Below are 25,526 nucleotides of genomic sequence, written 5' to 3' on the forward strand. Positions count from 1 at the left end.
AAATTTTATATTATTTATAGGCTATGTTTCATCGCATAGAATCTGAAACAACTAAAGAAGTAGAAGACTGTAAAATAAAATCACCAATAGTCTGCCTCTAGTAACGCAGTAGAAAACAGCTCAGGAAGTAGTTTCATCCTCCATTCCCAAATCATTGCTATTGGGGAGAGAAAAAAACTGAACAGAGAGAGCAGAGATCCCTGTCATATAGTCTGTACTCGGTAAAACATTTCTTTAAGCAGAAGAACACTACTAGCCCAGAGCTGTTATCACGGTATCAACGCATTGCCTCATGTCTCACATGTGAACTACATTTCCCATGATGCCCCTCTTCTGCACCAACCTGCGTGCGGCGTCGCTCCCATGGCAACCAAGGAACCAGCGGTCCCAGGCCCAGAGCGGCTCTCCGGGTCTGAGTAATTCTAGGCCCGGCCCGACGTCCAGCCCGAGACGTTGGGTCAGCCGAGCCAGGATGCCCAGGTATCCCCTCACCCTGCTTGCGCCTCACTTACGCTCCCCTAGATAGCCTCCTGTCTTTCCACTCCAGCCGGGAAGGGACCGGGGAGGGAGAGGCCTCTGGGTAAACTTGGGGAGTGCCCCACGCAGAACCTGCTGATGGAAAAAAATTGTGGGTCTCCTGCTTGCACCCCCTGTGTGGATGGCCAGGAGTGCGTAGAAACTACCCCTGTGCATGTGGATTCTGCCGCAAGCGTGTAGAAAAGTTCCCCATGGAGAAAAGTGAGAGATTTTGAAAGATCATTCAACTCTAACTTTGCACTTATTCAATAAAAGTTTCTTGCAGGCAGGGAATGTTCTAGGAGCAGGGCTTCAGGCAGCCAAACTGGACCACAAAGCCACCTCCTCAATCACCTCCCCTCCTGGTGTGGGGGTTCACGACAGCAATAAAGAAAGAGAAACTTGCTAAGGCACAGAGAAACGTGTTGGGGGCAGGGAGAGCAGGATCTTTTGATAATCCTTATACATCTCAGCCCTTAGATTTTATGTCAGTTCTAATTACTTGTTCTCAAGATCATACCTAAATCTTACCTGAACAAGTCATAAGGACGTCAGGGAGAAAGGGAACCTAGACTCTATCACAGAACAGGCCAAATCTCGCCTGTGGAACGGCGATGTGCTCTGTTGAGTTTACAAACCTTCATGTAAAAAGTTGTGAGCTTCCTCCCATGGCTGTAAATGGTTACAATTATAAACTTAGGGTTAGTAGTTACAAATTTCTACAAGTGGCATGACTGGTTTCCACATGATTTTCTCTTCTCTGTTGGGAATTTGGAAAGCAGGCCATCATTTTTTGAATAGTGTGCGAATAAACAGCCAACAGGCCCGGACTGAGTTCCAGGGGGCTCTGCTGTGAAATAAATATACAAATTTTAGTGCAACATTTAGGAATACATACTTTGGTCTTCTATAGCCCCTTGATCCTTGGCTCTTGAGTAATAACTAGCACACAATAATTTTAGTTGTATATGGGCCAACCCAAAACTAAATAAATTATCATATCTTCTCAATCATGATAATCTTATAAGGTCAGTATTCTTTTTTATCATCTTAGGAATGACGGAACAGAGGAGAATCTAGACACTATAAGAAGCTTGCATATATTAGGGACTCAATATATGTTTGTTGAATTAACAAGAGAATGAAGCATCCGCACAGGTTAATGTGCTCAAGTTGGCACACGTAGAAAGTAGCAGACTCGGGCTTAGTATACATTAGATTTACCCTTGTTTTTTTAGTTCATACTCCATTTTTTTCATTAAGACTTTAATTTTTTAAATGATATAATCTTATTTGTGTAAAATTATATAGATGTGCAGAGTTGAACAAAAGGATGATTTTCAAATGTGACTTTACTAAGTGATTTTTCCCTGCATATTTAATATGTAAAATATATATATAATTAAAAAAAAACTTCATGGACCAAAATTATTGGATACACTGGTTACCCCACTTCCCTAGGCATTGGTGTTTTTCAAGTTGCACAATTCCAAAAGTCATTGTACATTCATGTGTATCTGAGAGACTAACACACAGTTTCAGTCTGTCTTGCCTGAAAACCCCAAAATAAGACAGCCTCAAATCTTGGTTGTAAAGCCTCTGCTTTTCATTTTCAGCTTTCCTTGGTGGTCAGCACAAAGAAAATGACTTAGTCTCAGATGTTTTATCAGCTTATTGTTCCCCAGAAAATAATGTTGATTTGTTTTATAAATTTAATGAAAATAAAAATTGTCTAAACTTGAAATAAATATTTGAATAGGTTCTTTTTGTTTCTCTGAATTTTGTTTTTCTGCCTTTCATTTAGTGAAACTCTCTGGGAAATTGCAAAAGCTGAAGTGGAAAAACGGGGAAGTAATGGAAGTGAAGGTGATGGAGCTGAAACTGGAGAAAAATCTGTTTTCTTCATTGGCAGTAAAAATGGGGTAATGCATTTCCCTTTAATTTTCTCCCCAAGTATTGTGATAATTTAGCAACAAGATGCAAATTTTATTTTAAGATTTTGATAAAAATGTAGATACTTCGACTCCTTAATCGGATGACCACTCTCCACCCTGCTGATTACACTGGAGTTATCCCTGCTCACGGGTGATTGGGGACTAACATCCAGCTAAGGTTCTTATCAAATGATATGCCTTGACATGGGCCACAGGGGAAGGGGCTCTTGTTTCTCATGAGACTGCCCAAAGGAACCATCTTTCCCAATTTTCCAGAGGGAACCATAAATGCTAATCTGATGGTCATATTTATAGATCATCTATACAATTGAGACAAGCATATAGGTAATGAAAACATGAACCATGAAATACACCTGACTTTCACTTATCTTAAACTAGAGTCACAGAAACTGAAGGAAACTTAGAGATTCTCTAGTCTTATACAAGAGGGATTCTCGCCCTGGGCTCCATGGAATCAGTAAACTTGGGATCAGTAAACTCCCTAGAAATGCATGCAGAATTGTGTGTGATTGTGCATCAGTGCATGGCAAATTGAATTTTCCCAGGGTTTTAGCACCTCCCGAAAAGTTAACAGCAAAAAGTGATTTTATAGTCCAGCTCTATACAATTGGCCAGCAAAGGGGCATTCTATTTCACAGGGAAACCTGTTTGAATTTTGGTTGCTAGAAAATCCTAGTTACTGGAAAACCTCAACCTATTTCATTCTAATGCTCATCTCGGGCCACACTGTGATTGGTGAAAGTATAGGAATACCTCTGCTGTTTGTTAAACCTTCAAATATTTAAAAATTGCTCTTCAAACAGTTAATGGCATCCTCCTTGTTTTTCCCAGTCTTTCTGTTTCAGCTTTGATGTTTCTTTCAGTGAACCCTGTATACATCATGGGTATCTGTTTGCCATGATCCTGAAATTGATGTAGCATCATAACTCATTTCTGCTTGGGCCTCAAATTATTATTTCTGTTTCTATGCTTCGTGCTTCCATGTCAGGGCCTGTTGACAAATAGGAAACTTCTGGAGCTAAACTCTGCATTGAGGAAGCCATATCTTTATCAGGCACCATCAGTGCCCAGGTAGCCTGAGCATCCCTTTGTCTCTGACTGTGTCCAGAAGCACCTCTTCAGACAACCAGCCACCCTTCATTGGGGGATATTATATACACTAACATATTTATATGGTGTTATACAATCATTAATTTTTAGTTACTGTAGTCCTCATTTATTTAAAACTTTTCAAATGTACCTGCAATACATGTTCAGTGAATGAAAATATTGCCTGCAAATTTATTACCTAGAAACATTCACTATTAACAAAGTGATGTCTCTGCATTTATTTGTGTGTTTTTCTCTCTGTATCTATATATATGTATGTATGAGTGTGTATCTCAAAGAAGCAGGAAAAGATATTTGTAAATTGAAAACAGGGTCATGCTGATCTATGACGATGTCTTACCATCTCAGTAAGTTTAGTCCTCATCATTTCTAATAGCTGCATGTTTATGTTATATGGATGTTGATTTAGGATGTTGATTTAGGCAATCTCCTACTTGGGGACATTTAGGTTATTTCTAGTTTTTCATATTAATATAACACCTATCAATATGTTTCTTCAATAATATATATTGATACTATTCTAATTATTTATTTATATAACTCATTACCCAAAAAGTCCTGCAATTTGGTCATATCCCAGATATAATCTGAATTAATTTATTTATGATCATCTTTTTTTGGTCAAAAATTATAGAATCTTTGGTTAAAAAAGCACACACACATATAATAAAATATTCTGTGATTTTGGCCATCTAGGGTTTTCCAAATGACTTTCCCTGTTTTCTAAAGGGTTCATCCAGTAGAACTTCCCTGCTGCTCCTTTTTTAATCTGGTACCTCATAAGAGATTATTTTAAAAAATAGAAATTTTTCTATAAAAACAATGATTCAAACCACTGAATCAGTCACTGTTTAAGATGTGAGGTTTCATGATTAGTGGCAGAGGTGGGACCTTAGATGCCTGATTTTTAGAAAAGACTTAGACTAAGAACATGCTTATAGAAATAAAACAACACCCCCCTCCAAAAAGGAAGGAAGGAAGGGAGGGAGGGAGGGAGGGAGGGAGGGAGGGAGGGAGGGAGGAAGGGAGGAAGGGAGGAAGGGAGGAAGGGAGGAAGGGAGGAAGGAAGGAAGGAAGGAAGGAAGGAAGGAAGGAAGGAAGGAAGGAAACACTGTAACTCCGTATCTGGATTGCTTACTTTGAACATATTTGCAATATGTTCTTTATTTGTATGTTATCTTTTTTCTTTATTTCCGCTTCAACAATTGGAATTAAAACATTTTAGAAGACATTAATCATCACTTAACCAGTAATTAGCATTGATGAGTAGAGAGAAAATTTCAGACAGCTGCCAAGTTGACCACTAAAATGAGGTATGATTTGCTAGTATTTGTCATCTGTGGGACTTTATAATTATAATAATAGCAGTGTAGTTACACTCTGATGGAAAGTTGACAGTTAACTTTTTCCACTTATCAAACTTAGGAATAATTTTGAAAGTTTCTAGTGTCTGGTTTCCAGGTAATTTATCATTCAAGTCATTAAAAAGCTATTTTGAGCCATAATTATTAACAATAATAAAATTTTACATATGGATGACATTAACACAGTATTCTTTCTTTCTGAATTTCTAGGGAAAGACTACTATTATTCTAAGGTGCCTTGACAGGTAAGTGTTATGTTAACCTTTAGACTACATTTTTGCTTATTCTAGTTGTATAGTGCAAGTTAGAATCTAAAAGATATAGGGTGGAGAACAATATTGAGATTGAAACAAAATAATTTATTTTTTACTAAATTCTTAGAATGCCTTTAAAATCTCCTTTAAAGATAAAGCAAAATATGTATACAGGATTAATACTGAACTTTCCTGTTTGGGGGGAAATTAATATAACTAACCAACCTATAATAATACCCTTTTGGGGGGCTATGCTACTCGCATTTAAATTACCTTTATTCTACCTACTCCATGATTATTTGAACATTAATTATAACCTTTAAATGGCTCATGGATACATTTTTTAAGACAAATGTTGGTCTTCAAGCTGCACATTTACCTTTTTTTTAAAAAAAGATTTATTTATTTGTTTATACAAGCACTGGGTACAGTCAGAAGCATTGGAAGGTGAGAGAATTCACCAGAATCAGAGGGGAGAGAAGAGCAGGCAGACTGATGAGGTACACTGCTGAGGGGAGCAGCGGGCGGCAGGAGAGGTCTGTGCACCATGTGAAACCCTCATCCGGTAGCCGGGGATCAAACTGGCGCTGCAGAGGTTGCAGGCAGCTTCGCAACCCAGCGCTCAACCACTGCGCCACCAGGGAGGCCCACATTTACCATTTTTTTGAAAAGATTTATTTATTTATGGGGTATAAGCCAGAGGTGTGGGGGATGAGAAGATTCACCAGAGACAGAGTGGGGAACAGAACAGGCTGATCAACTGAAATACACCGCTGAGGGGAGCAGCAGGCAAGACAGGAGAGGTCTGCTGCGCCACATGGGTGGCTCCCCAGCCAGGGATCGAACTCGCGCTGCAGTGGCTGCGGACAGCCCCACAGGTTGCGGTCCCAACCCCTTGTGCCACCAGGGACGCCCCATTTACCATTTTTTAATACACTTTTTAGCCTTTTGTACCATGGAAGCATGCAATCAGGATGTTTTAGGCTTATGGCTGGTAGATTTTGCAAGCTGTTAATAAGGACAGTGTTCAACCAGTTTTGGAGGGATTTCTCTGTTCCTTCCTATGGCTCTTTCTTATAACATCTCCAAAACCATCAAAAAAACTGCCAGTTTAATCATAAGTTTACATTAAAGAAATGCCCTTCAGGGCCTCCCCGGTGGCGCAGCGGTTGAGCGCTGGGTTGCGAAGCTGCCGGCGACCTCTGCGGCGCCGGTTCGATCCCCGGCTGCTCCCCGGCCACCTGAGGAGGGTCCCACATGGCGCGCAGACCTCTCCTGCCGCCCGCTGCTCCCCTCAGCAGTGTGCTTCGGTCTTTCTGCCTGCTCTGCTCCCCGCTCTGGCTCTGGTGAATTCTCTCACCCTCCTGCGCTTCTGACTGTACCCAGTGCATGTATAAACAAAACAAACATACAAATAAATAAATAAATAAAACATGCCTCTATTTAAAAAAAATAAAGAAAGAAAGAAATAAAGAAATGCCCTTCATTTGAAAAATATTATTAAAGCATACAAGTAAAAGGAATCGTGTAATTCCAACAAAATTGTTCCTTAGCAGAACCATCCACAGTGAAACCTGCATCGTCTTTCCATCCCCATATATCATGGCTGTTTAGACCATATGTGTTTCCTACTACAAGCAAGTCATCTAACACAGCATCAGCTTAGCATTAAATACTACACTGAGATTAAACTATTAATTTAGCATCTTGATAGTCTACTTAGAAAAAGGACAAATCTCAAAATTATAGATTAAATATCAGAGCCTATAAATTTTATCTTAAAAACAGAATTTTGTTTCATTAAAGAAAATTCTGTCTTTCAGGGAAATAACCTGTTCTATATATGTATCAAAAAATGTTATATGTAGGGATGATATATACAATATTTAGTAAATATGTAAATCACAAATTAAGAAAAATTTTTGTTCTCCAAATTAAAAATAGATATATAACAATATTATTCAGCCTTAAAAAGGAAGGAAATATTGACACAGACTACAATATAGACGAACTTTGAGGATATTATGCTAAATGAAAAAAGTCAGTCACAAAAAGCCAAAAATTGATTTCACTTACAGAAGGTATCTGGGAAAGTCAGACCCATAAAATAGGAAGTAGGGTGGAGGAGAGAATTGGGGGATTGTTGATTAATGTCTACAGAATTTCAGTTTTGCCAGATGAGAAAGTCCTAGAATTTGGTTGTACAACAGTATGGATACACTCAATATTATTGAACTGTAGCCTTAAAAAGGGTCAAGATGGTAAAGTTTCTTTCCATGCAAGAAATAGTTAAAATAAATAGACAGATAAATATAAAATTGCTTGCCAAGCAACATAAATTGTAGTGTAAACAATTTATCAAGTCATTTTCATGTTTCTTCAAATCAGTTGTTGATTTTAGGATTTGTTGTAATCTGCAGCTCTCATGAGATAAAGGTTGAGGAGCAATTAAGACAGAGAATTGTATTGAAATCTTCCACTGATCTCACCATTAAATTGGTAATCCTTTGTTTCCCAGATCCCCACATTAAAGCTGGGCATAAACCTGATGTCAGCGCTTCCCACATGACCTGCATGTAGAGAACTTGTGCCCTTGCGTGCGTGTCGACATGGGCAGCCCCAACACATTCTCTGCTCACCCCACAAGTGTCTCTAGGTGCTACCACTACATTCAAGTGACATTATTCACCTCTGCAGCTGCCACTTAAATCCATTAATACAGTTTTTGAAGATTTATTTTTTAGATAAATTTCAGTCATTTTCACCCCAATGCTATTGCAAAAGTACCTTTCCGGTGCTTTTAAGAGGAAATGAATCAGGTTAAGATAACACCATAAGAAATAACACCAATCATGATATAATACTGTCTGTCTTTATTGTACAGGGATGAGCCACCAAAACCAACCTTAGCTTTGGAATATACGTATGGAAGAAGAGCAAAAGGGCATAACATAGTGAGTGTTGTTTTAAGTGCTATTGCTTTGCCCTACATGGAGGAGTAGCGATGCTGACTTAATTACATTTTCCATCTTATCTACAATCAACAAACATCCAGTTGTATACTTCGTAACTATGTACTTTTTAACTCAAATGCAACTCAGCACATGTGAAGCCAACCCAAATGGTGAAAATATGTTAGCCTTCTCATTTTTATGTCTTAAATGCCAGAATATGATTCTTTTGTAATTTCATTGTATACTTTTTGACATATTTTATATTAATTGTGTTAATAAGAGTTTTTTTCTGTCAAATGAGAATAACATTGTGAGTTATCTTCTTTCTTCCCCAGAATCTGCTAAATATGAGTTTTATCTGTAGAATATTTATGAAAATATACTGCTTAAAATCTTAATTATTAGCTGTTAGCATTTTACACATCTTAAAGTTATAGCCCTAATTGGTTATAATCCCATTTTAATGTCTCTTCAGAAGAAAGCTAGAATTTATTCAGGATAGAGGGGAGAATCATAATGTATGTTAGGGGAATAAAAATGAAGTTTTCACACAGAAGAGAGGTGAGTTCTTAAATAAAGTTATGTGTATGTAAGAACAATCTAGAATAGAAATTCATACTTTTCCATAACACAGGCAAATTTTCAGAGATTGATCTAGTCCAAATGTTTGCTCAGACAAGATATAGAGTTAAAAACTGCCTGTTGCTGATTCCTAGATTTACCAATGAATGTTGATTGATATAACAATGAAGTTTAAAGAAAAGAATAAACAACATATTGAGATGCAGGAGAACTTTATTTTTGTTATGCATGTGAAATTTGAAATGATTTGTAGGCCTAGAAATGGAATTACCTTTCCATTGGAGACTTTGAGACAACTTTTATAAGTTTAACTTTTGTGCATGCTCTAAAAACATCATCAAATTGTGAATCAAGAAGTATTGTGCAATGAAAAATTATTCCCCCCACTAACATTACTGAATCAAATATTAATAGCAAATAACAATTTTAGTGATTATGAGATGATAATTTATCAAAAAATGCCATATATTCATCTAAAACTTGCTTTGGTGACCAGCTCTCTCTTTCAAGTTCATGATAACAGATAACATAAAAACTCGTAAGTTTCTATTTCACATATATTTTCCTTAATTTTACAAGTAGAAATGCCATTAGCTAGCAGTCTAGGAAGGTTGCCATGGAAGAGATGGTCTTACTTCCAAGACACTTTGCTGCCCAGCCCTTTCAATATCTGACAATGCTGAAAACAGAAGCCATCGTTTAGTCTTGTTCCCCACCTATCCCTTTAATGGCCAGTGCTAGTCTGTCAGATTCCCGAGGGGTGTCAGGAACCAATCCTTTCCTTATAATTCTACTCAGCGAATCCTGGTCTGCAGCCCAATCTACCATCAGTCCCTTTTCCTCACACCTTATCTGTATATTTAATATAGTTTGTGAGCTCTTCCTTTCTAATCAGGATGTTTTCCTACTCAAGTCTGTTATTTCTATCTAGAATTATAACTGTTTTATAAAAGATCAGACCAAATGTGTTCAACTGGTTAATTTTGTTTCAAATTTGAGTGTCTGCTACATGTGATATTTATAGAATTGGGATATTGTTTATGATTTCCATGAAGGTATTACTGGAATTGGGGCATTTATGTAAACATATATTATTCTTAATGTTTCAATTTTGTTCTTTAGAATAGATGTTTTGCTACATTCTGAGGAATAAGATAGAGATAGGACAAAGTTTTGCCTGCTAAGAAAGGGTTGATCGCAGACTACATTCATAGTTTTTACTTATACTAATGAAGTATAACAAGTTTTTAAAAAGTAAAAATTTTACTATGAAAAACACTTGCTTTTTCAGCCAAAAGATATTGCTCACTTTTGGGAACTAGGTGGTGGAACCTCTTTGTTGGACTTAATCAGCATACCAATCACAAGTGACACCTTACGGTAAGTGCAGCCAGCTCCAGAAATAGTTCTTACTAAGTACCCAGTAGTGTCCACAGGATGAAGATGAGTAGCCTTTATGAATCAGAATTTGGGGAACAGTTTTAGGTTGCTAAAGCTTAATATTCCCTTCTTTTCTACATTCTACCATAATGCTTTCAAAGAGATTTTTAAAGAGTCAAGGTGTAACCTGTGCAGAAGAGTCAGCATTCCAGCTAGTAATGTATTGTAAAAGTCTGGAAACAAGCAAAATAAACCAACAAACAAAAATATGTATGTGTGTGTGTGTGTCAAATAACACTTGGGCAAGTAGTCACTTGGCAGAAATAAATTTGAAAAGGCTTCATTCTTTCCAGTAGCCATACAAGTATGTGCTAATTCAGCCCTGAGATTTTTTTCAACTCAGTGTAAGTCCACCTTTGAATTTAAAGCTAGTTATACTGCTGATGTTTCACCCAAGGGAAATCTGTGAATTCAAGGAAGGAGAAAGTTTCTATTTGCTGGCCTTAAAAGAAGAGAATGTTGGGGAAAACTTTTGGGTGGTATTTTCCTGACAATGACTGCCACATGTTGGCCAAATCAGACGTGGAAAATTGTGACATTTCTCAGTGTTCCTAGGAATTCATCTTAGCCAAGGAAAACAAAACCTTTTAAATCTGAAATATTTTATTCTTGTCAGAGTTTAAAAAAAAAACAGGGCTGTTGTCTAGGCCAAAGGGAGAGGACTTGACAATTGTTACATTTTGGCTATTAAAATCTTTAAAGTATGGGATCTAACTACATACAAGTAATGTTAGCTTATCTATCCAGTGGTATTTTTTCTTTTAAAAAATATAATTTACTTTTACTTATTACAAAAGACATGTATACTCATATAGAAAACTTGAAAAAAATAGTGAGAGATAGAGAGTATGCCCATAAATAATAGGCACTGTTAACATGCTACATTATTTCTTTCAGTGTCTTCAGTGTTTGTAAATATACTTTGTACAGATTTGGGATATTTAATGGAAACATTTAGATCTTGCCTTTTCATTTTTAATGATGTTGCCCATGACATTTTTGAGAAATAAGGAATTTTAACGCCTTGTAGTTTTTCATTTGCCCTCCTTTAAGAAAGACATGTCAGAGAATTAGGGTGGTTCCTGGTGGTGTGGTTGAGAAGAGAGGGTGAGGGTAGGGAGGAGTTGAAGGGACACAAAAATGAAACAAGTTGAAAAGGCAGGGAGCAGCTCTAACCTGGGTTGTGAGCTGGCTCCAGTTCTGGCTTGACTTGTTACATCACCTTCTTGCATGACTTCATTCCCCTTCTCTAGACCCAAGAGGGTTTGGGCCTGATGAGTTTATGGAAATTCTGCTTTCTGGTACACATTGCAGCTTCTTTAGTCCCTCATTTTGGGAGGCCTTGGTCTTCTTTCTCTGGAACTCCAGAGCAGCTGGGCCCCCTGTTTGGAGAGAGAAGAGGTCAGGGGGTTGGTGGTCAGAGGGAAGAGTGGTCATAGGCCTGGATCCAAAGTAGGCTGCTGAGTAGTTAAAGAATTTATGCAAAACATTTCACTCCTAATGTAGTGGCAAATCTCAGAGTGACTAGAATTGATCTGACACATAATTTCCTTCTGTTAGATAAAACCCAACAACTTGAGAAAATAATATTGGCAAAAAGATGAAATACTATTTATTTTTTAAATGACTGTTCATAAAATAATTGTAGATGCACTGAACATTTCCATAGATTTTAGGTAAGTTGTAAGAAAGTATTTCCTATGGTTCAGTTCCCTATTTTTAAGAAGTTTGTTTTTGTTTTTGTTTTCAGCTACATTTACTATAAAGGTAAAAGTAACACAAGTATTTCCAAAGCATGCAAACACGTATTTTAGTCTTGGAAAAAAGTTGAATAAGCCATTTCTCCTTTACTTAAAGTTATTTTTCATTTGGCAAAAATGATAAATTGTATGTTACATATGATTTATCACACACATATAATTGGCAAGACAATTTAATGGCAAGTAATTTTATACTGTTTTCCATAGTAGCTGCTATATTTTACATTCCCACCAGGGTCCAATTTCTCTATATCCTAACCAACAGTTATTTTCTGGGAATCTGTTTTATTTTGTTCTTTTTGTAGTGATAGCTTTCCTAATGGGTATGAAGTGGTATTTCATTATGGTTTTGATTGCATTTCCTAGTGCTTAAGTAATGTTGGGCATCTTTGCATATGTTTATTGGTCATTAGTATATCTTCTTTGAAGAAATATCTGTATGAGTCCTTTGCCCATTTTTAATTGGTTTATTTGTTTTGCTTTTGCTGAGTTTAGACTTATGTTTGGTGCAAATGAACATAAGCACTCATGTCTGTGGTGATGGCAGTGCTAAGTGTGGTTTGCTTTCAGAGAAGCAGCAAGTTATAGCAGAAAGACAAGTAGTGTGACTTTGAAGACCAGCTCTACAACTTATATATAAACCTCGTTATATAAACCTTCCAGTCTGTAACGTGTACATTGTATTATCTTCTAGAGAAGGTAATTGTGAAATTAAATAAGCTAGGTAGTTCCCCCAGCACGGCCCATTAATGAATCTGTGTCCTTCTTTACATGATTGTTGATATTTTTTTTTTTGGCTACCCTTCTTTGAGGCAGACAGTAAAATTAAATTTAAACATGGCTTATTAATCTGCAATTGCTTACAGATTATTCAAATTGGATTGTTCTATATTAATTTGAGCCAAGACTTCAGTGCCACCATTGGCTGAGGCACTTAAACATCCCTACAGAAAAGCCTGGAATACATGGAGCTGTAATTTTGTTGTTTTTTTTCTTTTTCATGTCTTAGAAAATTGATATACTTTTTGTCGTAAGCTGTACTGGTATTCTTAGGTAATATATTTCACATAGTATGGTTTTAAAATGGTAATTATTTTGAGTCTGTTTTGAAAGATGTTTTTATTTCTTTAGGACATTTTCTATTATTCTTGTTTTGGATCTTTCAAAACCAAATGACCTTTGGCCCACCATGGAAAATCTGTTACAAAACACAAAAAGTCATGTGGATAAAGTGATAATGAAACTGGGAAAGACAAATCCCAAAGCAGCTTCTGAGATGAGACAGAAGATATGGAGTAATATGCAGAAGGATCACCCAGTGAGTTGCTGCTGAGAACTTCCTGGAATCTGTAGCCCTGTACATAGTTACAGTAACATCACAAGCGACTTCTTTAGATTTTTATGCATGACTTGAAATTCATTTGATGTAGATGAACCTGTTCACTGGAAAATTATAGCAATTTAATAAAACCTCAGTAAGAGCAAAACAAGGAAAAAGACTTAGGTCTTTTTGTTAGACATCTGCTGTGATTGTTATGGCATATTGCACCAGTCAAAAGAATAGAATTCTAAAGTAGTAGTTTGATATTGATTTTATAATCTCTGTAAAATGAAGATTAAAAAAAAACCAGACTGTACAAAAGTCACCTGAAAAAGACTAAATGAAGCTACAAATTTGAGCAAGGAGTAGACTTCTAATAATCCATATCATAACATATATTCATTTAGTGTTTGTCACATAGTATCTTTTGATTATCTGACAACTAATCAAATTGTAAAGTTGCAGTGATATAACACAAGTTCCTTAAATAAAATAATGAATATAATTTTCTAGAAAACGGAGAGCAGTATTTTATATTGCTCAAGAGTTTCTATGACTGTGTTTTATATAAGTAATAGAATAAAACTGAAAATTTATGTTTCCCATTACTGAAGCATAAATGCTATTGCAACAGTTAATACAGACTAGTAAAAAAAAAAGTAAAGAAAAATGAAAAATTAACATATATTTATAAAAGGAGAACATGAGAAAGGACATCAAACAGTTTAGGGAATTGACCGTCCTAATTTCATACTCAAGAAATATAGTTTAATAAATGAAAGTTAAATATCGGAACAATCTCTACGTCAAGCAAAGTCAACATCTATTTGGGTGAGTCAATAGAAATTGTCTAATACATAGTATTAAACAGTAAATTATAATTAATCAGTGAAATCTGTTTGATTACAGGATCGTGAATTAATTGACCCATTTCCAATACCTCTGGTTATAATTGGCAGTAAATATGATGTTTTCCAGGTATGTTCTTCCACTTACAGTTAAATTTGTTGTACATGCATGTGTGTGCTTTATGGGAGGAGAACAAATGTAATAATGAAATAAGAAAAATGACTCAAGGAGTGGGGGGTAAGTCAAGGAGTCACACATCTTTAAGATTTTGGAAGAGAGGATATAGTTGGAGGAAGAAAATATAGATAAAGGACAATAAAGACAATGGAATGGGGATAGACAGTACAATGTGGATAAAGTAGATTTAGAAACTAAATCTTTAACCCAGTCACTGGGGGAATAGGTCTTACTTCCCAACTTTTAAATTGAAGAAAGTAGAAAATTGGTTTCTTCTTATCTTCACTTGTCAGAGACTCCTTAGGGTAATCCACACTCTAAAATGTATGCTTGTATCTAAATTTGATTTAAATATCTCTAAGTGTTTAAACAAGGAAAGATCTGATAACTGGAGCTCCAAAAGGCTGCAGCTATTGTTCAGTTCTCTAAAGAAACAAATATCAAGGTAATAGAATCCTACTCCTTAGGGTGTGATCCTAGGGAAAAATAAAAGGAAATCTATTTCTGTATTTAATAATTTACATCTTCCTGCTAAAAGATATTTAGCTCTCTCAACTTGTCTATTCTTTTTAATAACATTTTTTACAGGATTTTGATTCTGAGAAGAGAAAGGTAATATGCAAGACACTTCGCTTTGTTGCACATTATTATGGAGCATCATTAATGGTTTGTACACTTCCTATTCTTTGAGCTTGAATGGACAAATTTGGAAAGATTAGCAGCTTGATGCACAGTTGTGAATACTAGTGCTTTCACTAATGCACATCATCCCCTCTTTTCCTTTCCCAGAGTCCATATCTTGTTACAGAGTGTTTGATAGAACTAATCTTTGCAGTCCAAGTTCTCTATGGCTTCTATTCTAGTCAACCTTAAAAAGATAAATTATTTATTTATTTTTAGTCTCCATAAGAATTAGAATCTGTTTTCTCTTTAAAAAAGTGAGAAAAGACTTTAATGATGTATTCTTTTTTAAACTCAAAAAAAAAAAAAATGCTGTTTGTCCTAGAAGTTAAGAACATGCTCCCAAAGTCCTGCTGCCTGGGTTCAAATATCAGGGCAACCATTTGCAGATGTGATCTTGGACAAGTCACTTAATCTTACTTAAGCTTCATTTTCCTCCCAGTAAAATGGACAAAAACAGTACCTTCTTCAGAGGGTTGTTGTGAGAATTAAAGGAGAGAGGACATGTGGAATGCATAGTACAGGATCTGAAACAAAGTATGCTCCATAAATGTTGGTTATTGTAATTACCACCATCGTTATCTTCCACAGTAGGACTAAATTTTGTGAGATAGTCTTTAATGAAATAAAATATAAAATCATTATTATTAAAAATAATTTTTTCCATTGGAATAATTATTTAATATTCTCTTTTACCCCCTACATCAAAGTGCTCAGAGGAACCTAGAAACAACATGGTCTAGCCCCTGCCCTTCCTGGCTAGAATGAGTAAAAGTAATAAACACAATCTGTATTTTAAGCTTTTCTGATTTTCAGAACACTTCAAGTAAATCTAATTATACACTTAAAAACCAACACCTTTTATGATTGAACTGTATCTGCGTACATATTATGTTGACAGACTACTATGGAAAATATTCTTCTTTACTATTTTGAAGTTATGGGAAATTTAAAGTGAAGCACTCATCTAGGGTTTGGAAGTAAAGACCACGCCTGGAGTTTGTAATTTCTTATTTTTACCATTAGTTAAGGCTCCACATTTAGTTCTGGTTAATTAGCTGAGGGAAATCTCTAACCGTCTGTAGGAACAGAGGATATTTGATGATCTATCAGGACCCAATCTAGTCTTAGGGGTAAAATTTAGATGAAGTCAGACCAGCCCAGGCCACCCAATAGGCCTGAGATTCAACATGGCCCAGATGACTCCATAAGATCTGGCAGTAGGGAAAGGATTTGAGAAGGGCTTCATCTCAATTTTTAAAAAGCCTGATGGATCAGAATTTGGGGTTAGTGCAGCCCTTCTGGACCATCTTGGAAAGGAATTAAATGTGTCCTTTGCTCTCTTAGAGTCAAGTACAAGAAATCAATAGGAAATAATTTAGCTCAAAATAAGAAAGAACTTTGTAGTACAACCATTACCTGAAATTGGAATGACTTGCTTTGGAAGATAATGAGTTCCCAGGCCAAGAGTTTATTCAAGCAGAAGCTCTGCAGCTATTTGTGGAGGATGTTTTCATGGTGATTAATGTGGCAGATTGAGGGGAAGGGTGTTTGAGTTAGAAAACTTCTAAGGTCCTCCAATTTCCTGCAGTCCTATGAAATACATTGTGATAAAGTTTTTACCTTTCCATATGTGGAATATAAAAATAATAATAACAGGGGTTTCTTCAGTTCAATTAAAGATTTCCATATTTTAAAAATTATCTCAGTAGAAGCACTAAAATAGTTCCAATTTTTTTAATATACCAAATCTTACATATTCACATAATTGTCCTTTGAATACTTTCCCTGGGGGACTTTTCTTAATCCAGATGAATCTTATATTGAAAATTGTTCTCTTTATCTTATAATTACATTTTTATTTTGGTTCACTTTCATATATCTTAGACATTCTGATTTGGCTGAGTAACTTTGGGTATTTCCAAAAATAAAATTAACCTTAAAAGATTTTTAGGGTAACCATATATCCTAGTTTTTACCTGATGTCTTGGCTTAATGATTAATAGCACCCATACACATTTCATTCTCTGGGGTATTCTGGTTATGGTCACCTAGGTATATACCACAATGAGGACATTCATTAGGTTATTTTGCAGCCTTCAAAGGCAGAAGTTCAGAAGAGAAATTAATCATTTTAGTCAGTCTCCTTAGACTTGTCTGCAGCTCCCACATTGACTGCAGTGAAGGTGGTAATGCACTCTCAGATGGAAGTTATTTATCATTATTTACTTTCTAACCAAAAGATTGCATTTTGGCAATGATTATGATCCATTCATGGAAGAAGCTGAAATGATTCTAACACAAGTGCCTTTAATATCACGCACTTGCAAAGTTTAAAGAGTGAATTAAGACAAATGTATTGCAATTTCTTACTTTATCCAGTTTTGTTTAGTTTACTCAAACAGAATGTTTCTTAGACAAATAAATAATAATTGTCTCAGTAATCTGTACTTGTTCAAGCCCATATTTATTTACCTGTTTCTAACTAAAAAACAGACCATATAATTTATTCTTCTGTTTTTGTTTTAGTTTACCAGTAAATCAGAAGCGCAATTACTAAAAATACGTGGCGTTATCAACCAGTTGGCATTTGGCATTGACAGAGGGTATTGTGAAGATATATTTTTATATCTGTTTATTTTATTATTATTATTTTGCTAGTATTATCTCACTGATTATTGTTCTTACCAGTGTTTTGTTTCTTGACCAGGAAAGTGCCTCAGATAACTGTTCTTAGAAAAATAATTTCAAATTATCTCTTCTTATAGTGTCTAAATAGTTCTCAGATTTTACCACTAAAATTTTATATATTTTGTTTGCAACTAGAAAAAAATAATGACATGCTTTCCTTGGCTTATTTTATTTCTTTTCCCTCATTCTAGTAGCTTTCTCTCTATGACCATATTCTTATATTGATTGGAAATGGAATTGATAATTTCAGTATGTATTTTTCTTCATTTTGCTATTTTTCTTGGTTTTGATGTAAGGCAATTTGGGTCTGTCATATTTTTTCTTCTAAAATCTTTAAAATTGCTAAACTTTAATTTTTTAAATCAATGGAATTGATATTCATTTGTGGCAATAGTCTTATCAGTGACTACATATAAAAAGTTGGCTCTTGTATTTACAGTAAAGGTGTGGCTGGATATTCAATTACTAAACTAAATTGGATTCTTTTTCTTCTTACCCATATAGCAAATCAATATGTGTGGATCAGAATAAACCACTGTTTATCACAGCAGGATTGGATTCTTTAAGTCAAATAGGTTGGTGAACTTATTTAGATTGTTCAATCTTTTTTTAATTGCTTATTGATTTTATCCTACTCCATGTTCACTTCATCACCAACATACCACCATTTCTGGTTTCACTATCATTGTTGTTCATTCTTAGGTATTTATTTTTCCACACAGTATTGATGCAACATGCATTGTGTTGACATCTTTATGAAGGAAGGGGTGTTGTCACATAAGAGACTGATTTCTGACCTCTGTTCTACTAAAACAATTTCATGTATTTCCTTTCTCTCACTGATTTCCAAGTACTTTTAAATTTTAGCTCTTTGGATTTAGAAGAAACCAAAAGCATAGAATGGTCAGGAAATTTAAAGCTATTTTTATGGATAATGATAAAAAAAAATGAGATTCAAGGGGAGGAATAAACCAAAAGAACACACTTGTACTGATTAATTTTTCATTAAAAAAATCACTTGCCTCATCTAATAGCCCTAGGCTCATGAAGTGAAAAAAAATTAAGAGTTTATGTTGGCAAGCCCCTATGTTCCCACAGAAGCTAATTTCATTGTGAAGTTCTTTGAACCTAGCACCTTTTCTACTCTGGTGTTAGCATGCTTTGGTTTTAACAGTAAGGGACAGTAGTTTCTTTTTTTCTTTCCCGTTATCCATTACTTTCACAAACTAAGGCTGACTTTACATGAATAATCTTTGTAGTGAATTGGAATGAAAGGAATAAAGGTAGTTACTGAGTGATCATAGAGACTGATTTTTATAATTATCAATAGTACCAACTTAATTTCTATAGCAGTGAGAATTATTAATAGATAATACTAATAGATAATGCTGATGGAACTCTTTTTGCCCATTCGAGTAACTGGAAGTAAAAATTCATGAATAAAAATCATGGAGTTTGGATTTCAGTACAATGGAAAACTTTCACTCTTAAAAGTCCATGTAAAACAGATAAAAAGATATTTTTACAGGCTGGGAGAAAGTATTTTCAACATATATCTAACAATTAATACCTAGAATATATAGAGAATTTCACTGTAAAAAAATCCAATTAAAAAAAGGCAAAAGACATGAGCTGATCTTTCATTGAAGAGGATACAAAAATGACAAGCACATGAAAAGGTGTTTAAGATCATTAATCATTAGCAAAATGCAAGCTGAAGCCACAATGAAATAGCAACATACACTTATCAGAATAGCCAAATAAAAAATAGTGACAAGTGCTGACAAATGTAGAGAAACTGATCACTCAAACATCACTGATAGGAATATCAAATGGTACAACCACCCCTGAAAACAGTTTGATAGTTTCTTATAAAACAACTAGTATATATATGTAGCTGCATATACATATATATATATATATATATATATATGCATCTGACCTAGAAATTGCACTATTGGGCATTTATATAAAAGAAATGTACATTTATACCATGGAACACTACTCAGCAATAAACAAACTATTGAGACACACAGAAACTTGAATCTCTGGGAACTATAGTGAAAAAAAAAAAAGAACCACCAGAAAAAGTCACCTGCGGTATGACTCTGCTATATAAAATTTTTGGAATGAAAAAATTTTGAAATGGAGGGATGATTAACAGTTATCAGAGTTGGAGTGAGGGCTCAGAAAGGACAACCCAAGGGATCCTTCTGGAAATGGAGCTGTTTAATACCTTGACTGTGGTGGTGAGTATACGAACACACAAGGTTATAAAATTGTACAGAACTTAATGCATACACATAGACAAATGATTACAAATAAAAACTTTAAGAATGTTGAATAAGATTGGTAAATTGTATTAATATATTTCTCATGAGAGTGGTAAGAGACCTCTGAAAATTCAACAGTGAAAGTTTTAGTGAACAGTGTAGATGCTACAGTAGATAAATTGAGAAATCTCAGATTATACACTGAAAATTGCAAAGAAATGGCAGCAAATTTTCAAGTTTTTCTAATTAATTTAATTATTCAAACTAAAGTATATAGGCAATACATGAACATCCTCTCTATAAAGTAGGGCAGGCTCTTGTACCAGAGGAAGAGGACACAGACTAATAATAAATTGCAGCTGTCTTTCCCCCACACCTAAATTGCTGCCCAACAAAAACATAAAAGTTTGGTATTCTCCTGTGCTTGTGCATGTGTGGAGAAACAGATGCTCTCAGGTGCTGCTGGTTAGAGTGTGAATTGCGACAGCTGGCAGAGGGGAAATGAGTCATCTAAGATTTGTACTTGCAGGAGTGTCATCTATTTTAGTGGTAGAATTTATAATGTTTTAATCAGTGCAATCATTTGCAGTAAAACTTCCAATTTTAGGATCTCCGCCTGTTCCTGATAATGACATTGGGAAGCTGCATGCCCATACCCCGATGGAGTTGTGGAAAAAAGTATATGAAAAGCTCTTTCCACCAAAAGTATGTATTTCTCATTCTTTTAGAGCAAGAATTTTCAGCACTATTCAACAGTTACTAGGATATGTTCTAGTGGGTCTACTATGATACTTCGTTGTTATTTTTCATGCCTTAAAATCAATTTAACACTTGCTACGAGTCTAGTGTATGCAAGGCATTGTAGGGGTGAAAAGATGGACAAGACGCAGTTCTTGCTTCACTTTGAAACAGAACTCAGGGAGAGGAAGCATCTGGAAGGAGAGGGAGGAACAAAGGTGGGATTTGAAATGACCCTCGAGGGTGGTGATGAAAGCTCAGGAGCCTGGCTGCGGAGTGGGACCATGGTTTGTTAGGCAGATGGTAGTCACTGAAGGTTTGGGCGTGAAATGATTTGAAGAATTGTCATTTCAGAGTGTCAACACACTAAAAGATATCAAGGACCCTGCACGAGACCCTCAGTATGCTGAAAGTGAAGTTGATGAGATGAGAATTCAGAAGGATCAGGTATTATCCTACACATGTATTTTATCTTGAGTATATCCATAAAAATACCTCTAATATTTCAACTTTTGTCAATTTATTAATTTACGTTCTTAGTCTTAAAGTGATTTAAATAATAGTACATCTCTGCTCTACACAAAAAGTAAAATTCTGATACTTCAGAGTTGTTTAAAAACAACTCTTACTCTGCCATCCAGCGACGACTTAATGTCTACATATCTTCTTTGGGTTTTCCAGTCACTGGTATTAAAGATGGGCAGCAAATCTTACCTTGCTGCTGGGGAGACAGATTCAGAATATTCTTATGTTTGTGGGATTAGGCAGAAGATTTTGTTTATTAGGACAATCAAACATACCTACACTTTTCTTGTACCAGAAAAAGATAAGGACTTTGAAATTTGCCCTCTTTATTCAATGTGCCTTAGTGCTTTCCAGTGTGAAAGCACACAGATGTAACTGACATCACCCAGGATCTCTCAGGAAAGTGGTTAAAAGTAGAGACTGCCTTCCCGAATGCCCCGTTGTGGTGCACACATCTGATGGAAGAAGGTAAAAGTTGGCAAATTCATCATAATCTGATACTTAGGTATCTCTCAGCTCTCCTTTTAGTTTGTTAAAATGCTTCCCTGGGCAGATTCTGAGCCTATTAAATTGGCTCATATGTAGTCAGTGCCATCGGTTGGCGCCAACAGCTTCTCCTGGATTTGTAGAGTTGTGGGCCCAGGGTGCTCGCGCCGGCGCTGCACACAACTATCTGTGGAAACGCTGGCCTTTCACTCTCAGGGGCCCCAGAATAAGCAAAACATTTAAACTTATTCCAGAAGACTTTTGAAAGATGGCATGAATATGTAAGGGTTTTAGAGCTATGGCAAAGTAGAGGCATGTTGTAGGACAAGTGGGATGACCTCAAGTAACCCTTATGACCAGTGCCGTGTGGCTACGGGATTAGCTGGAAATCATTCCTGAGTTAATTATCTAGGAGTCAGAGGCTACCTGACATCTCTGATAAGAGTGCCTGTTTATATTTCCTTGTGATCACTTTCATTACATTTCTACATATAGATATCATTAAAGGACCACAGTATTTCTGAGCATCTTGAATTTTTATACTCAACTCCATCTCTCCAGATTGCCCTAAAACCATTGGAATTTTGAGTAGAACTGGAAAGCAAGCCCACAATAACTGCCTATGTCATTCTTCATTCAATGTTTACACCTCACTGATCACTAATTGCCCTCCTCTCTTGGCCAAAAGTCTTTATTAACCTGTAGAAAAGTTATGTCTTAATTTTGCCTCTAAATCAGTTTCATTTATGGTGTATTAATAGATGAACCGCACTGACCTCAGATGGACTTGCAGCCCCTCACTTCTAACCTGTGGGTTCCATTTAGTTCCTCCAGCACTTGAGCCTTCAAAAAAGTCCTTTTGCGTAGAATCATTAAGCAAAAAAGATATGTCTGTCCATCCCTCTGCTCCAGAAGAACTGCATTGAAATCACACTGCTATTTAATAATCCTGCCAGTGCAGGGAGGCGCCGAGCCACAATATTCCCTGATGCCTTATTGTAAGTCCTTGGTAATAATATGATAGCTGTCCAGACCCCCTCCCAGTCCCCACAGATTCGTGGAGATCCTCACAGTCTGTGAAACCAATCCTCACAGGTCTGAGAATAGGCCTGCAGACCCCTTTCACCTCTCCTGCAGATTAAGTGCCTTTCCTAATTAACTCTCTTTCTTAATTAATCTATCTAATTACTTGAAGTTTTCTCTTTTGCCAGATTTCACATGGGCACCAGAAGATAATTCCTCAGTAATTATTATTTTTTAAATCCTCTACTTTTAAAGCATTCATGATATAAAGGGGATGTGAGTAAAGAAAGCACTTGTTAAACCCTTTTACCTCTATCCTATATTTTTATTGTTAAAGTAAAAAAAAGGGGGGGAAACTTTTGAGTTAATAATTATTTTAAAGTCTTTTTGGCTAACCAAATATACCAAATATATTTTGAATCCCTGATTTTTAAAAATCAATTTACTTGTAATTCCTAGGTCTATAATTTACACACACACATATACACAGATTCATGTATTTAAGTGAAAAAATTCTATCCAAGGAATCTAAAAACAATCTTCTCACCTTTCTCATTGGTAAAAATAATTTAACACTTTCAATTAAAGGCAGAGTTTATGATAACTGATTACTGTTTATGAGTCAACAATCTTTGAAACCACAAGTGGTAGGTAACTGATGAATTAACTTCTTTAGAAAAAGTACATCAAGCTGTACACAGAGTTTAGCGATGTGTAACCTTTAAATCTTAATATTTTTTGAAAATGAAAATAGACTTTGTTTTTCATAGCAACTATAAACTTCAATTATGTTAGCCATAGGGCACTAGTTACCCTATCTTGCAGAATAACCACTTTGTACTTATCTTGTACTTTGGACAGTTATTTTAGACATTGAGCAACATGTAAGCAACTAGGAGACACTCCAGTTTTCTCATGCAGAATTTTCAACCCCAATAAAATTTATCTTTATTTCATGCATGTAAAGATAGTATATACTCACTGTCAAAAATTTCAAATGATATAGAAGTATGTAAACTAGAAAATGTCCTGCTATCTCTCTTCCTCTTTGCTTTTATCACGTGGCACAAATGACCACCACTATATTTGCTGGCTGGCTGTGAAGCCACGTGTGAATGTACATGAGTGCTGGTTTATTTATTCGGTCCTTACTGGGAGCTATCTGCATACTTTCCGGTTGTATGCCAATACACGCAGTACAATGAATATCCTATTTATATCCTTGTGCTCTTATCTGTCATTCCATATGGTAGATTTCTGTAGCTGGGTCAAAGGATATACACATTTTAAATACTAGTACTTTGCTAACTTCAACCAGGTGTGACAAGATTTAAATAGCAAACAAATAGTATATAATTTTGTCTAAAACTTTCATTCATCTCTAAGTGCTGCTTAGATTATACAGAAATGTTAAAGATTCCACATTTGTAGAAAATAAATTCTAAACATAGTCATTTACAAAATAAATGTCAAGAAATACTAAGAATGCTATAAAAGATACATTGTTATGTCTAAATAATATTAAGACAATTTTAAGGGGCCTAGTTTAATTTTTAATGTTAATTTTTTTTCATTAATACATGTTTTTGTTTTAGGAGCTGGAGCAATACAAAAGAAGCTCTTCCAAGTCTTGGAAACAAATTGACCTTGATTCTTGAACCTGATTCAACTATCGATATTTATTTTCCCTTTCCTAAATACAAGTAAGACTTTCACTAATTAGCTATTGTAATAAGAAAATTTGTGTGATTTCTAAAAGGAAAAGTGGAATTTCATATATTAGTGCAACTCCCTGGATATTTTAAAATCTTTTAAAAGGAGAAAAATGTTTAACTACATGTAATTTAAAAAAAAAATTAAAATATTTTACTACCTATCACTAACATGTTTAGTATATACTCAATTCAGCATTTATAAATTTTTATTTATATAAGTTTCAGGAATATGAAAGCAAGAGCATTTAGTAATATCAGTAATTAGTAATTACTAATTAGTATTTCAGTAATAAATTTCAAGTATTAAGTTAAGCATTCATTTTAGACACATTCTTTCTCTAAGGAGTTGTCAGCTGTTTGTGGTAGGAAACGGGAATGGGGGTCCATTTCCACAGGTGTCATCAATGTAACCGTAAATCAGTTTGCTCTAACCGGGAACACTGGAGAGACTTACTGAAAATGCACATTCCCGAACCCTCCCACACCCAAGGAGGCAGAGTCTGGGTTTGGAATGGGGTTCAGTAATCTGCATTTTTAATCAGCAACTCCAGTGTTTTTGATGTTCTTATTTTGAATATCACTTTTTTGAAGAATGGGCACATTCTAAAGAAGTTAGTCTATCAATAAACAGGCCAATAAACAACCAGTTGAGCTGGTAGTAAATCAAGATCACTTTCAAAGTGGAGCAGGCTTCTCAATCCTGTAGATTTCAGTTCCTCCTCGTCAAACTCATTTTGGAGTAAGTTTAATTGCAGTCATTGACCAGGATAGTCATTTACTCTTTGTTCTTCCATTTCCAGCTTCAAATAAATACTAACCCCCAAAACACCAAGATTGATGGGTAGCATCTGCGAGGATAACAAATTAAGGCTTCCTAAATGAGTTGCAGTGCATGTAGTTCCAGCACTCTTGAGAACAGAGTTTTTACCATTTTCCCAAGGATACTGATATTCAGTCCCAGGAGCAGACAGGCCCCTGCCTGAGTGTTGTGGAGAAAGAGTTTCCGTTAAACTAATTGTGAGTGCTTTGATCTAAGAAACATCAGTGACTTGATGGGAAGAAACAACCTATTTTACAACAGTAATAGGAAGTTTTATCACATAATTTGATTT

At 35.5% G+C, this 25,526-nt stretch overlaps 1 protein-coding gene across 1 annotated transcript; it reads left to right on the top strand.

Moving 5' to 3' along the window:
* Positions 1 to 322: 322 nt before the first annotated feature.
* On the top strand, positions 323 to 24,357 carry DYNC2LI1 (dynein cytoplasmic 2 light intermediate chain 1; the record flags this gene model as incomplete). Its single annotated transcript, XM_084234779.1, has 13 exons — positions 323 to 480; positions 2,321 to 2,438; positions 5,156 to 5,190; positions 8,084 to 8,153; positions 10,027 to 10,115; positions 13,067 to 13,253; positions 14,166 to 14,234; positions 14,871 to 14,948; positions 17,493 to 17,569; positions 18,159 to 18,229; positions 20,535 to 20,632; positions 21,020 to 21,112; positions 24,295 to 24,357. The coding sequence occupies 13 exons, from the start codon at positions 323 to 325 to the stop codon at positions 24,355 to 24,357; spliced, it is 1,206 nt and encodes a 401-aa protein (XP_084090905.1).
* Between the last annotated feature and the right edge of the window lie 1,169 nt (positions 24,358 to 25,526).

Source organism: Talpa europaea, assembly GCF_964194135.1.
Source record: "Talpa europaea genome assembly, chromosome: 6".
Taxonomy (NCBI): Eukaryota; Metazoa; Chordata; class Mammalia; order Eulipotyphla; family Talpidae; genus Talpa; species Talpa europaea.